Source organism: Dermacentor andersoni, chromosome 4 (assembly GCF_023375885.2).
Source record: "Dermacentor andersoni chromosome 4, qqDerAnde1_hic_scaffold, whole genome shotgun sequence".
Classification (NCBI taxonomy): Eukaryota; Metazoa; Arthropoda; class Arachnida; order Ixodida; family Ixodidae; genus Dermacentor; species Dermacentor andersoni.
Genome location: NC_092817.1, coordinates 151,646,820 through 151,664,915, shown reverse-complemented (window position 1 = coordinate 151,664,915; position 18,096 = coordinate 151,646,820). Strand labels below are relative to the sequence as shown.

The 18,096-nt window shown below is 48.3% G+C and overlaps 1 protein-coding gene across 1 annotated transcript in view; it reads right to left on the bottom strand.

Moving 5' to 3' along the window:
• Nucleotides 1–5,391: 5,391 nt before the first annotated feature.
• LOC126537930 (uncharacterized) overlaps nucleotides 5,392–18,096 on the bottom strand; it is a 41,755-nt gene continuing 29,050 nt past the window's right edge. Inside the window, exons 3-4 of the mRNA XM_050185053.3 lie at nucleotides 16,671–16,877; nucleotides 5,392–6,342 (exon numbers count right to left, since the gene is read on the bottom strand). Coding sequence (XP_050041010.1) covers nucleotides 5,599–6,342; nucleotides 16,671–16,877 — 951 coding nt within the window. The 3' untranslated portion in view covers nucleotides 5,392–5,598. The remainder of the gene's footprint in view (nucleotides 6,343–16,670; nucleotides 16,878–18,096) is intronic.

The window sequence follows — 18,096 nt, the reverse complement described above, 5'->3', positions numbered from 1 at the left end:
TTGTCTTTAGATGCTTCAATTTCAGCTTTACATTTATTTGATTGTTCTCGGTATCGCTGCCAATCACCATCCGAGTGGGACAACTTAGCTTTAGAGTAAAGGCGTTTCTTTTTATTTATTGCTCTCTTTACTTGGGACGTGAACCATGTGCTCTGTGTTGATGACGTTATTCTAATTTTGGGAACGTGCTTTTGTTTCAGTTCAATAAGCTTTCTTCGGATAGCGAGCCAGTTATCATTTGTATTGCGATAAGCCATGGTTTCCAAGAACCACACAGAAAAATATGACAGCTCTGTAAGAATCGCGTCGATATTTGCACGGGAGTAATCGAAAATAGATTTCGTTGCCTTTTCTGGTTTACTACTTTGTAATTGGTATTCACAGTGTACAGCTACAACTTGATCAATGTCTTGATGGATGATATGCCTCCGCCAGGACTAGTGGGGTTAAGAAATGTGCGACGTTCTAGTGATCGAGACACTGACATTGTGGACACCGGGTCATCCCGTGGACATCGTGAGAGTCACTTTCTATTTTGCAATTAGTGCGTGACACGCGACGATCTGCGCTGTCACGCGTAATGCTGTGATTGAGGTGTTATGTAAAGCACAGGAAGTGTTGGTCATAAAGAGTGAGCGTCTGCGCTGAATCGCCCGAAAGTTCTCCATTCGCGTCAGCCTTCGGCGCTTGTCGAGCTAGTTGACATGTATGCATCCAAAAGCCAGCACCTTCGAAAGCTGTGCACTTGTTTGGACGTTTCCTCCAGACAGCGACATACTCAGCACGTACTGAATTCCGCATGCTACGATGTTTAATGTGTTTATAAAGTAAGGACAGCATGGTTTATTCTTTAAAGTAACGACCCCAAGTCTCGTTATCTGGGAATTCAGATCTGTCAGCTCCTGTAGTTGCGCACCGTCGACGCCCACACTTGAGACCAATCGATACGGTCGATGCTTCCAGTGTTCCCTTTTGTATGTTCGAGCTATCTTGTGTCCGTAGCTTTTTTGTTGTTGTTGACGTGATGTAATGAAAAAAAAAGGTGCATTCGTATTGTGCATCGCGTACTCGCGCGCGTTTCCTTTTTCCTCCTTTATTTTTTGTTTTGCACACCTAAGTGAAAAGAAGTAACGGTTTCCAGCCGGGTGGACGCATATATTCTATTCTTCTTCCAATAATGACCATTATGAATATCTACAACAGGCTATAGGGCGTTTTTCTGATAATCATTTTCACAATATGCCATGTTATAAGCTGCTTATACGAGTCATAACTGTTTACGTTGTTAGTCCGTCTTTCTCAGCACTGCACCCATTGGCACTGACGTTCTTTATGGAACCCTTTAATTAGCCTCACGCGCAAGCGTTTCCTTTGCGTGGCGCAATGCCAGAAGCGTGAAAAATTTTCCGAAGCTTGCACTCATCTAGGAGCATTGACACCTGAACTTTGCAGGACCAGATTAGAAAGCCCACGTTTGCATATCGGCGGGCCCCTCCACACAAATATTCGTGCATACAAATCTTCCTTCGCACGACATCACGTCTTCCGGGTGGTGTCACTGATGGCTATTTTGTTGCTTTCGCCAGATCGGTGTCATCACCAGCAGGTCATGACGTCGCGCTTCGTTGAATTAAACTGGTCACTTTTTAAATCGGACATGCATAGGATCATAAATAAATGCGTCCTTGCGGTGTCCATAAAGGAACGAGCTGCATCACGGTGGTTTGATCGTAAGTTAAAAAGGCTAAAAAATAAGGAAAATACACAGAACAATTACACCCTCGAAGCTGGAAATTATGTCGGAACAGCCTTTTTGCAGCCTTACTTTCTCTGGCAATTTCGAAAACGGGTGCATTCTTTACCGGAACATCTTTGCTGCGCCCTTAGGTTAATTTCAGGGTGCTCGGGTACTTCAGCATTTCGGGGAAGTTGTGTTATCACAGACGCGTTCTGGCTTTCAGCCATCTGGCGTCGTTATGTTGTGCTATCAGAGAGGCGCTCTCGCGTCTGTCATGTGGCTTCGCTGCGCGGCTGTTGCTGTGACTCATTGTCGTGTCTGCTGGTGTTCTGTTCGCTGGCGTGCTTGTATAAGCACCCAGAACTGATGTAGTTTTCGTTTAGTCTTTCTCTAATGAGCTCGCTTGCCTAATAAACAGTTTTTTCTGACTTTGGCATTGCCCGCCGTGGTCACAACAGAGGTAAAGAGCCATACGTGCCAGTTTCACGGCGTGTAGCGTCAAGTTATTTTTCGAGCACGTCATATGGTCACAGTATCCTCATTGACAGCAGGCGTCCGTCGCTGCCCATTCATCGCATGCAGGGAATCCTTGGCGCTCTTGTGCAATATGGGGCCAGAGACCGAGGTCATCCACTTGCTGAAATGTATGCGGCTATGGACGTCAACCTGCTACTTTATGTACATGATATCCCCATGGTAAAGTGGAAAGACATAGCTCGACATATTTTTTTTCATTTCCTACCTTGCTTTTCGCTTTTTACCACTGGCTTCGCTTAAGTTGTTTCAGCTAGCTCAGTGTTGCTTTATAGACCAGCTGCAAATCATTAGCGAATCATAGCGCGTCAGCCAATCATAATCTTTCAGGCCATAGGCCCCGACTGCGGGGGGAGGAGAGTGCTCCGGGGCCCGAGCCCCGGAGCCCCCTCATTGTATACAAGACTTGGGAATGGAAGTAGTAGTCCTTATGACTATCCAGTGCGCAACCACTTCTCTGGGTGTCGGCAATGACTGTTACGATCTGGTCGCAGTTCTCACCAACGATTATCTTAATTGTCACAGTTGAAAAAACGAGGGAAGCGATTTCGGACATAGAACCGCCGTCTGTCAAACAAAGTGGGGTCAATCGCACTGGTTGCGGTTGGTCACAATGCGAAAGTGCTCCGAGGTGCTCGAACCGGCTCATCTTCACAAAGCGTCGCGTGCACCCGGACTGTCCTCTTCAAAAGCCGTACTATCGGCAGGAGATGATTGGCCTGCGATGTGTACTGTGAAAGGCGGTGTCGCTAGCTTCTCAAAGCTCGAAGCAGGCGACAGCTATGTCTGCGCCGAAACCGATGGTCTCTTGTGCTCCTGATCTCTTTGCGTCTCTTGTAGTCTCTTAGCAGCGAATGAATGTTTCCGCATTCGGCTGATGACTGCTGCGAAGTTGGGAGGTATGGTTCCGACAGGGTCATAAGTATTTTATCGTCAGGATCCGTGGACATTTGGGTGGGGTCCTGGAGTGGCAGTGCTCCGTCATCGGAGCTCGACGATATATTAGATGATGGTTTATCCTTACCCACGGCACCGGAAGATGATGACGGGCCCGCGATACCCAGCGGGAAAGCTGGCCGGTGCTCTTCAAATCGAACCTCGTTTTCGGCGGCCGCCGTTTTGAGCTGAGCCTCGAGTATGCACCCCGAAGCCTCCCGGCAGTGTGCCACAGATGGGGCGGGGCGGTGGCCCGCCCAGTGCTGTCTACCGCCTGGTGTGGGGCTGATATCGTCGTCCGGTGAGCCGGCGCACCCACGTTTTCAAGCAAAGGCGAGCTTCGGAATTTGCGTTACCGAGTGCGGTGAATGGGATGTGATCTCGGGCTCTGACGCTGACGGTGTGGTGTAGGATGTCGAAAGAGAGTCCGAGACCCGCGGCAGCAAAAGTAGCTGGCATGCGGGGTCTACAGCAGGGCAGGCCGCGAGTCAATCTGCCAAAACCTTCTGGGTGCAAATTCAGTAGTGAGATGGTGCTATTCCCGGGCTTCGCGGGGGTTGCCATCGCAGGAGCTCGGGTGGCATAGGCGGCCGTGCCAAAGTAGAAGCGCGCCGTCTACTTCCCCACTCTGGGGCGGAACCGACGGCGGCACCCAGTGAGCCGGCGCCTGCGGCAGGGCAGCCTGCAGACCTCTCTATCGAGGGGCAGCTGCGCGCGTCTGTCACGCCTGTCTGGTGTACTTCACGAGCTGCAGTCACTGAGTGCTGGTTTGGCTCCACACGCATACGTGAGCGGGTGGAAAACAGGCATCAAAGATGTGCCTAATTCTGCCCAGCACCGGTATTTGTGACATGCGGAGATGCCCCACGCCTTGGCGCTATCTCGAAGGCGGCCCGCTACGCCAGCCATATCGTATTGTCGGGCCAGGCATGGCGAGCGGCGGGCGTGTTGGCTGCTTGCACCCACTGAATGAGGTCATTCTGGAATCCATGGAACTACGGTATTTCCCACATAGTGGTGATGATAAAGTTGCTGGCGTGAAACCGGAGATGGCCAAAATGATGTAGTCCAGCTGCTTCCAGAGCAGCGCGATGGCTCGCATGACATCGTCCGTCAAGCTGCCGGCTGAGCCGCCCGTTGAGACAGAAGCGGAATCCGCGCACCATGAGGCTGTGGCAGCGGCCGCAGTACGCATGCCAGTTCACGCTCCCTTGGCGAAAGGAGCGTGAACGGTATCTGTTGAGCAAGGGGAGCGGCGCCCTTGGTAGTACTTACTGCCATCGGAAGCGAGGTAAGTGCGGCGCACTCAATGCCGGAAGTATAGCCGCCTGCCATGCTGTTCAGCTGTTGTGTCAGCATGGACAAGGCCCGGGCAAGGTCGGCGTTGCAGACCTGCCGTGTAGTCGCCGTGGAGGCTGGGCGCCGTCCCCAGGCGATAGCGACTGCGTGTCTGGAAGGACTCGTCCGTTGCGAAGGGTCGCGGACGGAGGCGGATAAAGATCAGATGGCTCCGTGTTTCGAGACTGCGCCAATGTAAAGAGAGAAGCAGACAATCGCCCGTCCGCCAGAACGCCTGTTGTTTACTTTTGCTTCGTCATCACTAACGCCCGTCGTGCGATCATCAAGCCTGAGTGCACCTTTTCTCTTCATTACTGTGTGTGTGTGTGTGTGTGTGTGTGTGTGTGTGTGTGTGTGTGTGTGTGTGTGTGTGTGTGTGTGTGTGTGTGTGTGTGTGTGTGTGTGTGTGTGTGTGTGTGTGTGTGTGTGTGTGTGTGTGTGTGTGTGTGTGTGTGTGTGTGTGTGTGTGTGTGTGTGTGTGTGTGTGTGTGTGTGTGTGTGTGTGTGTGTGTGTGTGTGTGTGTGTGTGTGTGTGTGTGTGTGTGTGTGTGTGTGTGTGTGTGTGTGTGTGTGTGTGTGTGTGTGTGTGTGTGTGTGTGTGTGTGTGTGTGTGTGTGTGTGTGTGTGTGTGTGTGTGTGTGTGTGTGTGTGTGTGTGTGTGTGTGTGTGTGTGTGTGTGTGTGTGTGTGTGTGTGTGTGTGTGTGTGTGTGTGTGTGTGTGTGTGTGTGTGTGTGTGTGTGTGTGTGTGTGTGTGTGTGTGTGTGTGTGTGTGTGTGTGGTAGTAGTAGTAGTAGTAGTAGTAGTAGTAGTAGTAGTAGTAGTAGTAGTAGTAGTAGTCAAAACTAATACGTTGTTTATTTACGGTAAGTTGGCGAATAAACAGCACGCGAGCACAAAGCTTTCAGTTCGTAAGGGCTGTTCGCCACCGACCGGCCACCCTTGGTCACCGTCAGCTGCAAAGAGGAGATTTCAGACAACTTATGTTGACAGTTATTTAGATCAAGGAATCGAAAGGTCACCGAGGTCTTCCCGTCTTTTTCGTGCGTTCTGATTACACAAGCAGACACGTTTGGCCATTGATGGCCACTGCGTTCGCCACTAAAGCAGCCGCTTGTCCACGGCTTGGGATCTCCTTGCCGTCCACGGCACACAGTACGCACGCCGCCCAGGACAAGGACAGCCGGTCGCGCGGAACGCAGTAGTTCTCGAAGAACAGCCTCAGGTCGTAGCTGTCGGTCGCCAGGTGCCGAAGCACAGGCAGCGCCCCGACCACTCGGTGAAGACACTCCGGCTCCAGCCCCATCGCGCGTACGGGCAAGTTCGTGGCCAGGAGCAGTTCTTCCAGACGCGGGAAACGCGTGCGCGGGCCTTCGCGGGCGCAGAAGTGCAGGAACCGGCAGCAGCTTTCGTCGTCGTACACCTGCAGCGTGCGAAGCCTGCCGCACGTGGCCGAGAATAGCGCCTCGAAGGCGGCCCCGGACACGCGCATGCCCCACTCGATGCTCTCGAGCTCGGGGAACGCGTCGGCGTCCACCGGGGAGTCCGCTCTGTGCCACCTGCAGAAGGCGAAGCGCAGGCTTCTGACTCGCGGACAGGACCGGGCAATCGCCGACAGGCGCACGCCACCGCAAAACTCTAGGGAGAGTTTCTCGAGGCGCGGCCAGTTTTGCAGGAGCCGCTGCAGTTCCGAATGCGCGCTGGCGTAGGCGATGGGAGGAGCGAGTGCCACGGCCAGGCTGTGGACGTGACGGAATGCCGACATCTCGTCCAGGGCTTCTAACGATCTGACGAGAACCTGCGAATGACGTCGATGCTGTAACGTAAGCGTACGCACGTACATGTACGTACATACATAGCTACATACGTACATACACAGGATGTCCCAACTACTATCATGCAGCAAGATTTAAAAATATGCAAATGCCACGTAGCCGGACAGAACCAAGGTAATGTTCTCCGTCGCTTGGAGGTACTCAGATGATTTTTTTTTGCATTCCGCATAATTACATAATTAGTCTTAATTAGCTAATCAACTTCTCAAATATTATAATCATATAAAATATGTCAGTTAAGAAAATTGTAGAGCAACATGACAAACTCCCGATACAGCTTTCTGTTGCTCAATACGTCCTGCGTAAAAGTGTTTTTCCGAGCTGTGCGTCCTGCAGCACTTTTATTAAAGTTTTTCCAATCCAATCCAAAGGCCAGTAGCGCGCGGCAATTTTGCGTGTATTCGCGGGCTTCTTTCACGCTCGGAAACACACTTCTATACGTTTTTTTCGAGAGACACGAAGAAAACAAACCAATTCCAAATATAGGCCAAGAACAAATTATTCTGAAGCATATTTCCCGTACAATAACAGGCGCATCTTTGTGTGTTGTTTCCAGACGAAGGGAGGAAGGCCCTAGAAGAAGGTGGACAGATAGAGAAAAAAGAAAAGAAAAACGGTGTAGGCCTTGTGATTTTATGGTCAGCAGAGTAAGTGTCCTAGGTGGTCAAAGTAGTAATCTTGTTAAAACTTGATGGTTTACACGATGTATCTCCTGCTTAATGGTAGGGGTATGGGATACATTTAACATGTTCATATTCACCTATACGTAAGATTTCTCGGCAATGCGCATTGAGGCCGTGGAGATAAAAAAAGAATGTGTTCAGATGCTTAATGCGGCTACATGAGCTTATTTATCTCAAAACTGCATAAAATATTGGTTTGGCTCTTACTATTGCTATGTTCTTGGTGAAATTTCGCTGCAAATAGCATTTTGTGGCCGGCATTGCTTAATGCAGCACTTGGCATTATGACTTTCCCAGTTTCTAAGAAAAAAAAATCGTGAACTTATTACGATGGCTATCCAGGTACGCGAATAGCATTTTTTGCAACAAAAATAAGTATATATAATTTTTTTAATTTTATTTTTTCATTCAGTGGTCCCGTGAACGACGTTGAGCCCACGTTTTTAGACTGCACTTGCAGTCAGGATCAACCGACATTTTCAGACTAACGGCCCAGTGTGGCTTAGCAGCTATAGTGTTGGGCTGCTAAGCACGAGGTCGCGGGATGAAATCCCGGCCGCGGCGGCTACGTTCCGATGGGGGCGACATGGAAAAACGCGTGTCGTCCGTGCAGTGGGGCAACTTTAAAGATCCCCTGGTGGTGAAAATTAATCCGGAATCCCCCACTACGGCGTGTCTCATAATCGAATCGTGGTTTTCGCACGTAAAACCGCAGATTTCAATTCAATTCATTTTTAGACTGCAATATCTTTGGAGTCGGCCCGCGAAAACAGATAGATAGCCGGAAAGAAAACTGGTTTGGCAATGCGAAGAATGCTATTTGCATTAAAATGCCAAGTTGCCTTCGTCTGCGCCTCCCGAATGCACCTCCGAGTCAATAATAGAAACTAATCTCGGAATCCATGCTTTGCCGTACTGGAGACGGTGGAAGTGACATAGATGTCACGTTTTAAATATTACACACTGTGAGGGGCGTAGACGAAGATAATCACGCAGTTTCTTTCTTGAAAAAGCCGGCTACTAACAGCTCCAAGTCTTATATTGAACTATAAAATACCACCTTCATTGTGAAATTTGAGCAGAGCAGCAGTGAGCGCGAAATCTTTTTTCCTCCACGATATTAAGAGGAGAACGCATGTTTCTGTACAGGCTCAGCTTCCCTATACTGAGGAAAGTAATGACTTATCCTGCACAGATATTTGCGACCTACTGGCACATGAGAAATCGGCCAGTATATTTATATGTTAGCTAACTATTGTGAAAATGCGCAACACTTAAATGGTTTAACACCGCACGTTTCGAAAGGTTTACAGATTTTTAAGAAATCTGTGTCGCATATGTGTTCTACTGGGCACTTTAGTGCCATGTGGTTTTATTTACAAATAATTTTAACTCTTTAACCAAAGATGGAGGAGATATCGTGCTTAAAAAGCTAGCGCCCCTTTATGCGAAATGTCTCACGACTTCAGCTGTTCCAGAGAACTGGAAGAATGCCAACATTATACTCATCCACAAAAAGGGAGACGTTAGAAAATTGAAAGAATTATAGGTCCATCAGCTTACTTTCAGCATGGCATAAAATATTCACCAAGATAATTTCCAAAAGAATAAGGTCAACACTTGACTTCAATCAACCAAGAGAACAGGCTGGCTTCAGAGAAAGATACTCTACAATGGCTCACACCCATGTCATCAATCAGGTGATCTAGAAATATGCAGAGCAGAACCAACCTCTCTATATGACTGTCATAGATTATAAAAAGGCATTTGATTCAGTAGAGATACCAGCAGTCATAGATGCATTACGTAATCAAGGAGTACAGGAGGCATACGTGAATATCTTGGGAAATATTTACAGAGATTCCACAGCTACCTTAATCCTCCACATGAAAAGTAGGAAGATGCCTATCAAGAAAGGGGTCAGACAAGGAGACACAATCTCTCCGATGCTATTCACTGCATGCTTGGAAGAAGTATTCGATCTATTAAACTGGGAACGCTTAGGAGTGAGGATCAACTGCGAATACCTCAGCAACCTTCGGTTTTCGGATAACTTTGTCCTGTTCAGCAACAGTGGGGACGAATTACAACACATGATTGAGGACCTTAACAGAGAGAGTGTAAGAGTGGGGTTGAAGATTAATATGCAGAAAGGAAGGAAGGAAGGAAGGAAAAAGGGGAGAAGGAAAGGCAGGGAGGTTAACCAGTTTACCTCAACTGGTTTGCTACCCTACACATGGGAACGGAATGGGGGATGAAAGATTGGGAGGAGAGAGAGAGCACATAGCACAGCACACACATCGTCAGGTACAGTCCGTCACTCTTGCGTGGTACATGGCATCACTGTCACAGCCGCTTGTCCAAGCCCGTCTCTTTCAAAAACCGAAGTAGTCCCTTCGTCGCCATCAGCTGCGATGTGTTCTGTCGGCGACATGTGAAAATCGTTTCAACTGACAATGGTCTATTGTCAAGGTGCGTTAGAGCGGACGCCAGGGACTGTCTCTGAACATTATATTCAGGACAGTCACACAGAATGTGTTCTAGCGTCTTCTCGCAAAGACAGGCATTGCATAGAGCGTTGTCGGCCATTCCAATGCGAAATGAGTAAGATATTGTGAATGCCACCCATAGCCATAAGCGATAAAGCAGAATGGCCTCTCTTCGGCGGAGCCCAGTCGGCATACAGAGATGCATCAAAGAGAGCAGGTGGTATTGACGATTGCTCCGGTTGGTCTGGCTGCTTGGTGTGCACCATAGAGAGAGCGTGATCTCCTGTGCAAGTACTCGAAGTCTGCTGGCTGCGTCGGACCGTGAAAGTGGTATGACTTCTTCCTGTGTGTCTTCAAGAGCTGCCCGAGCGGCATTATTGGCGTCTTCGTTTCCTATGACGCCGCAGTGACTTGGCAGCCACTGAAACGTGGCGCGGTGTCCTTTCTCATGTCATGTATGGAGTAGGTATCTGATATCGAATACGAGCTGTTCGTATGGCCCACGACGCAGAGCTGATAGCACAGATTGTAGGGCTGCCTTTGAGTCACTGAAGATTGACCATTGTGGAGGTGGTTGCCGATTGACGAAACAAAGTGCAGCGCGAAGAGCAGCTAGTTCCGCAGATGTCGATGTCGTTGGGTGGCCAGTCCTAAAGCTGATGGTAATAGCTCTTGCTGGGGACAACCACAGAACCGGACGAACAGGGGGTGTTTGTGGAACCGTCAGTATAAACATGTACACTGTCCGCATACCTCTCGTGCAGAAGCAGAGACAGTTGTTTCAGCACAGGCGATGACAGCTCAGACTGTTTCCGGATTCCTGGTACACTGAGATTTACTGTGGGGCTGATAAGACACCAGAGGGGTATCAACGGCTTAGATGCAGCGGTGAAGCCCGAGGGTAGTTTGTCGTTGTACTTGACGATAGTTTTAGAAAATGATGCTTGGTGCCTGTCTGAAGGTAGTGTTGCTAGATGGTCATAGGGGGCACGTGCAAGATGCCTGATATGCGTTCTCAGGGCTTCCACCGTAATGCGAGTTTGCATTGGATGGTACCGAGTAATCGCAATAGTTGCCTCTCTTGACGTGCATCTGGGCAAACCAAGGCAAACTCTGAGTGTTTGAGCTTGTGCTGCCTGCAGAACACGAGTATGTCTTTCAGGTGTTGTTCAGTACAGGCAGACTATATCTTAAAAAACCGAGAAAGAGAGCTCTGTAGAGTTGCAGGATTGCCTATATTGACATCTCTCACGTCTTTCCTGTCAAGTACTTAAACAACTGGGAAGTTGCTGTCAGGCGCCGTTTCATGTAGACCACGTGCGGGCTCCAACAGAGGTCTCGGTCAATAATTACGCCAAGAAATCTGTGGGTTCTTACATAGGAAGTGGTCCGCCCGTTGATTGAGATGACATAAAGCGTCATTGGTTTGTGAGTAAATGCCACTAGTGCGCATTTTTCTGGTGATATGCTGAGACCTTGTTTACACAAGTAGCTCGCTGTCAATGTTGCCGCTCTTTGAAGCCGCTCACGTATATGAAGACCTGTAACTGCCGCAGTCCAGACACAGATGTCGTCTATGTATATTGAAATCTTGATGGTAGTTGGTAAGTATTCAGCAAATTCAACAAGAGCGAGGTTGAATAGCGTCGGGCTGAGAGCACCGCCTTGATGAACGCCCCTGCTGGTATAGCGTCGCGTACTTGGGCCATCGTCAGTTAACACAAAGAATGATCTTGCAGATAGGTAACTTGCAGTAAAGTGGAAAGTTGGGCTAGTTGGTGAGTGATCATCATACCTTGCTGGTGAAGCAGCGCACTGACACGGACACAGTGGAGACAAAAAGGAAAAAACGACACTCGCAGCGAGTGTCGTCTTTTCCTGTTTGTCTTCACTGTGTCCGTGTCAGTGCGCTGCGTCACCAGCAAGGTAACTTGCAGTCCACAAAACGACTCGACCACCTAGGCCAACCGTCGTAAGAGCGTTGAGAATGGCCTCATGTAACACGTTATAGTATGCGCCTTTCACGTCTAAGAATAAAGCTGCAGATAAACGCTTACGCGACCTTTAGTGCTGGACATATGAAACGAGATTGATTGTCGATGGAAGAGCGGTCACGTCGGAAACCAGCCATGGAATTCGGATAAATCTTGTAGTGTTCAAGGTACCATTCCAGGCGGCCAAGGATCATCCGTTCCATTAGGTTTCCTACACATCTGGCCAGCGCTATTGGGCGATAAGAGCTGAGCTCTAGTGGGGATTTGCCCTGCTTCAAGAGCAGCACCAGGCGGCTTACTTTCCATTCGTCAGGAACATTTCCCTCCTCCCATGAGGAGTTGTAAAGACTCAACAATTCTCTCCGTGCCGATTCTCCGAGATAGCACAAGGCTAGGTATGATATACCATCTGGACACGGAGATGAAGAGCGTCTGCAGAGAGCTAGTGCCGCCTTGAGCTCCTCCATTGTAAAAGGAAGGTCCATGCGGCAATCACGAGAATGGGGGACGTCACCTCGGGCTGGAGGATCTGGACGAGTCACTTGGTCTGCGATCCGCGTACAAAAGTCTTCTGCGACATCGATGTCTTGCCGCCCTTGGAAAAGCGGGAGTGCCTTGAATGGAAAACGCTGTTACGGAAGGCAACCTAGACCTTGCACCGTTTTCCAAATGTGTGACAGTGGCTTGCAGGGGTCTAGTGTCTGGCAAAACTTTGTCCAACGTTCCGACGCGAATCTATCCATAGGACGCTGAATCTTCTTTTGCATCGATCCCCTGGCCGCCGTAAAGTCATGGATTGATTGTGTACGCCGATATCGACGTTCCACCCGGCGACGAAGTGCTCGAAGTCGCTCTAATTCCATGTCGAAGTCGTTTCGCGTGGAAGAGATCGTCATCATGCGAGTGGCGTTTTGCATTGTATTTTTAATTGTTTGCTCTAAACCAGAGGGTAGGCCCTCGCCGCAGGCATCTTACCCATCAGATTTGAAGTTGGCCCATTGAATCGGCCGAATAGTATTCCGTGGACCAGATCTAGACGACATGCCTTTGATGTTTAGATAGGTGGGAATGTGATCACTCCCATGTGTCTCAATATCTGAAAACCACTTCAGATATCTGGCGAGAGAGTTGGAGACGAAAGCAAGATCGAGGCAGCTGCCGTATGTCACGCCTCGAAGAAAGGTGGGGCTACCATCGTTCAGGAGAGTAATAGTTGTTGTTGTTGTAGCCTGTGGCACGTGTGGCTCCTACCCACGATGGGGGATTGGCCAAGAAATGGGTGGATTATTCCAAAATTATATAGAGCATAAATTTCCTAATATCTATGGGAATAGCATTGAATAGGGTTGAATTACCGGCTAAAATAAAATCAGGAAGGTGCTGTTGAATGAGAAATAATTAATTTAAAAGTAATAAAGAAATAGAATTTAGCAGGGCATTCGTTTAGATTCTGTAAGGAATGTTTGGACAGCGAAGCATGCATCCCTGTGGCTGAATCCCAAAGTGGACGCCCCGAACGAAAGAATTGCAGGTTCTGTCAAGTCCAGGGCAATTCGTCGAAATGGTATCTCCAACAATCTTTTTCTTAACACAGCAAAGCGGCGACAAGATAGAAGAAAATGCTGTATCGTCTCCTCCTCCTCACAAAAAGAACAGAGGGGAGAGGGAACCAAAACCGACCTGTGTAAATAGAAATTTAGGGAGGGAATGCGGCAGCGTAATTTGGTGAGGCAGACCTCAAGCATCTTTGTGTAACAAGATTCGCTATGCCAACGAAATGCCAGGTGTTTATACTCTGCAGAAACTGTCAAATGTGGGTTTGATAAGGCTAATCTAATTGATCTCATCCGAAATCTTGCCGCCGTGATCTGTGCTGTCACTGGTAGAATAGGAAGAACAGGGCCGGATAGTAAGGCCATAGTTGTAGGCGATGCTCGCTAATCTTCGTCCTCTTGCATTTGTCCGTGTACTTCCCCATGCTAGATGGTGTGCATTGAAATCTCCTATGACGATCCATGGGGCGGGACAAACTCTCAAGATATCCGCTAATCTTTTAGTATCAAAATTGCTTGAAGGCGATACATACACGCCCATGAGAGTAAACAAGCAACAAAATCCCAATAATGAAAGGCGTCAGGCAGGGAGATACGATTTCTCCAATGCTATTCACAGCGTGTTTACAGAAGGTATACAGATACCTGGATTGGGAAGAATTGGCGATAGGACTTAGTGGAGAATACCTTAGTAACTTGAGATTCGCTGATGATATTGCCTTGCTTGCATTGATGATATTGCCTTGCATTAAGGGTTACGGACTGGATTCCAAGGGAAGGGAAGCGTAGCAGGGGGCGGCAGAAAGTTAGGTGGGCGGATGAGATTAAGAAGTTTGCAGGGACAACGTGGCCCCAATTAGTACATGACCGGGGTAGTTGGAGAAGTATGGGAGAGGCCTTTGCCCTGCAGTGGGCGTAACCAGGCTGATGATGAGAGTAAACAAGAGTTTGTTCTTTTTAACTGTGATGCATATATATCGACTGCCGTCGTGGGGCGCAATTGATTGCAAAAGATAGGCAAGTTCACGACCAACAAAAACGATGATTTTGCTGCATGCGCCATTTGTTGAAGACATGATAACTTCGTACCCTGACAGTCTGATTGGTTTCGACAAGTTGGGCTCACAAATGACGATGAGTGGAAACAGATTGGTGTACACAAACTGACGAAAATCTGAAAGACGTGATTTTGGGCCTCTGGCGTTCCATTGTATGACGGACACTGGCTTGACTTCTTTTCGGAAGGATGGGGTATGGGTAGCCGTATTTCTAGTTGAGGGATTCAAGCACTGGGTTTAAGGCGTCCAGCCCTTTAAGTGCGTTTCTTTAGAGGAATGGCCTACGCTACCGAGCCGCTTCCTTGCTAAGGAACCTCAGAAGGTCGCGGCCCCACCGGAGAGTTCTCCAGCCATGGATGATTCACCTAAAACAGATCGTCAAGTAATCTCGGTGCTACGTTCTCTCATGGAAGCCATCCGAGCGATTTTAGTGGACATGGGGACAACGTCCGTTCGAATATGCAGAAGACAAAAATAATGACCAATCGCCTTTCAAGGGGACAAGAGTTCAGGATTGCCAGTCAGCCTATAGAGTTGGTGAAGGAGTACGTTTATCTAGGTCAATTACTCACAGGGGTCCCTGATCAAGAGAAGGAAATTTACAGAAGAATATAAATTGGTTGGAGCGCACGCGGCAGACATTGCTAGATCCTGACTGGTAGCTTACCATCAACATTGAAAAAAAGAGGTGTACAATCAATGCATTCTACCGTGCTAACATATGGTACAGCAACTTGGAGGTTGACAAAGAAGGTAGAGGACAAGTTAGGGACCACGCAAAGAGCGATAAAATAATAATGTTAGGCGTAACATTAATAAACAAGAAGAGAGCGATATGGATCAGAAAGCAAACAGCGATAGCCGATATTCTAATTGACATTAAGAGGAAAAAAATGGAGCTGGGCAGGCTATATAATCAGTAGGACGGGGAACTGGTGGACCATTAGAGTTACAGAACGGGTGTCAAGAAAAGGGAAGCGCAGTCGAGGACAGCAGGAAACTAGGTGGCATCATGAAATTACGATATTCGCAGGCGCAAGTTGGAATAACTTGGAGCACGACAGAGGTAATTGGAGATCGCTGGGCGAGGCCTTCGTCCTGCAGTTGACATAAAAATAGGCTCATAATGAATTTTAAGTCTTGGCTAACGCATTCCCAACCTGTGCCTCGAATGGATGATTTCTGTGCTTACCGTTGCCGCTTATCGTTCACCAAGCACGAAAACAACTGTAATTACCGACACCTTGCTAGCTGTCTTAAAGGGACACTAAACGAAAACAGCAAGGGAAGATAGAATGAACGATTACGCTTCTAGCTGTGATGAGTAATTCACCATACGTCGCGAGGACAGAGCTATTGTAAGCGAGAAGATGACGAAAATGAAAGATCGCAGTGGCGCTACCTATGTTGAAAATGCGGTACCTCTCATGTGACGTCAGCACTGACTGATTCACAGGAGGCGCCATAGACGGTGGTCACGGGGGTATTACGTGAACTCGTCCATTTTGGCGCAGGCGGACTTCCGGCGGCAATCTTCCGCAAAACGAAGTCATATATTGGCCTACAAAAACAAAAAACAAAAAACGACGACGGACGTTTAGACGATCAATATGTCGGTGTAACTCGGCTGACTAATTTTCGAAACAATGTCGTAAATGCATTTACGCCCACGTGTAATGCGCCAGGTTCTCAGTGCCGATTCGCACCGCCTGGACCTTCCTCTGGCTCCGCATTCTCTCCACTCTCTCTCTCTCTCTATATATATATATATATATATATATATATATATATATATATATATATATATATATATATATATATATATATATATATGATCCATTGAGAACATACGATTGATATGTGTACAGACGAAATTATTGGATGTGTGGCATGTGTGTCGTATAAGAAAATTAAATTATGTGGCTTTACGTGCCAAAACCACGATCTCATTATGAGGCACGCCGTTGTGGGGGACTCCGTATTAATTTTGACGCTCTAGCATTCTTTTTAAATCTAAGTACATGCACGTTTTTGCATTTAGGCCCATCGAACTGCGGCCGCCGTGGCCGGGATCTGATTCCGCGGCCTCGTGCTTAGCCGCGCACCACCAAAGCCACTAAGCAACCACGGCGGGTTATATGTCGCTTGAGATTTCTTCACATTCTTTGCTGATTGTAGCTTGGTGTAGCTTTTGCTAATATCTTCACTTGACGCATCGGAATAGCCGACAGTGATACCTGCGAAGACCGCGGCAGCGAGGAAACCACCGAAAATGTATAGCAGAGGCGGAACTTCGTTATAAGTTAGAGTCACCACTGGGTATAAATTTTCTGACAAAAAACTAATTAGACATGCGAGAATATGTATAAAACTGCCAATTTATGAAAAAGAAAATCTCAAGAAGGTCCAACTACAAAACTTCGTAACGCCTGACCTGCAGATGCTACGAGCAAATCGACAACATTAAGCAGAAATCTGCTTATAAAATGCGAAGCTGGCAATCTTGGTGCGTACCTCCACGTTTTCGACGAGCGGAAACGTTCTCGCAGCGAGAGCGACGTCATCCGGTCCCGCTGTGGCCACCTGTTGGCCGTTGCCCACGACGGCAGCGTACAGCACGAGGTGCGTGAAATTCCTCGAGGTACAATATGCCCCTCGCATAGGCGAGCCGTTCAGCTGCAAAAAAACTTCCAGCACCGAGTCGGAGTCGATACGTTGCACCTGCGCAGTGACAGGTGGAGACAAAGCGAAAGACATTCACATCGGCTGCATTGAACATTTCCCAAAAGGACAACCAGGCCCCGAAATTTATGTAAGTTGTTTGAAGAGCGTTGTGACAAGTTAGAGAGCTTTAGATTAGGCGACGCAAACGGCTTGCGTACGCAAGAAATAGGTGTCACGGTACTGCGCATGCGCAGTACCGTCGCCCCTAGTTCTTGCGTACGCAAGCCGCTTGCGTCCCCTAACCGAAAACCCTCCAATGATAGGATCCGTGAGGTTTAGCGGGTGCATGGTCATGACTAAGGCTGAAGAACACTTGTTGGCACTACCTACCGTGGACGCCGCGGCCGGTTTATGAATTGTAGAAACTCTGGAAAAGACGTTTCTTTGAGTTTTCTCGTAACAGAATTATGTTTTCTCGTATAGTCAAATTACAATCCGAGAGCTATCATGTCTGTAGGTTTTGTGTAAGTCGTAGTTTACGATTTTTCCAAGTAGTTTAGCTTGAGAAATTCAATTAGTTCAGTAAATACCTACGTCACATGGAGGGCCTGGGTATGTGTGGTGCGAAAATATATATTGAAGAAGCGACGCCTGCCGCCGGATGCGCGGCGCCGGATCTTCTTTGACACGGGCTCCTTAACGCTATCGCGTTCGAACACTGCGTTAATTGAACACCAATGTTCAGACTAAGTGCCATAAATGCATATGTTGTTAGAAGGCACCACCCTCTCGACGCCGTCAGTTGAAAGTTGTTGACACTCGGCCGATATATTGAAATAATATTTTGTAAAATTTTGCCAACGCAGTTACGCAGGTGCGTTGTGGTGAAGTTCCACAGAGTGGTGAAGGTGTAATGTCCAGAATTCCTGAGTATACCCATGCTACAAGGCACGATAGTTTTTTACAGTGGAGCTGTTAGAACCTCGCTAGGTTTCTCTTTACGTCCTCAGCTTCGCCTAGTTGAGGGCTCAGAGAGAGGGAAAGCTGACTATAAAAATAGCATCGCGCAGCATAGCGGTGCGCACGCGAGCGAGAAACCCGCCCTGTATTCGTGCCTTCATCAGGGGGTCAGCAGAGGGAGGAGGGGCAGTCTTCTCTGGCGGCTGCTAGGGTGCCTCCATGTCCTCCTCGCCCGCCGCTCCATACAGAGTGGAGACTACCGCGGCGTCTACTACAGCGTTGGCCACGCGAGTCGCGGACGCCGTAGGGACGGAAG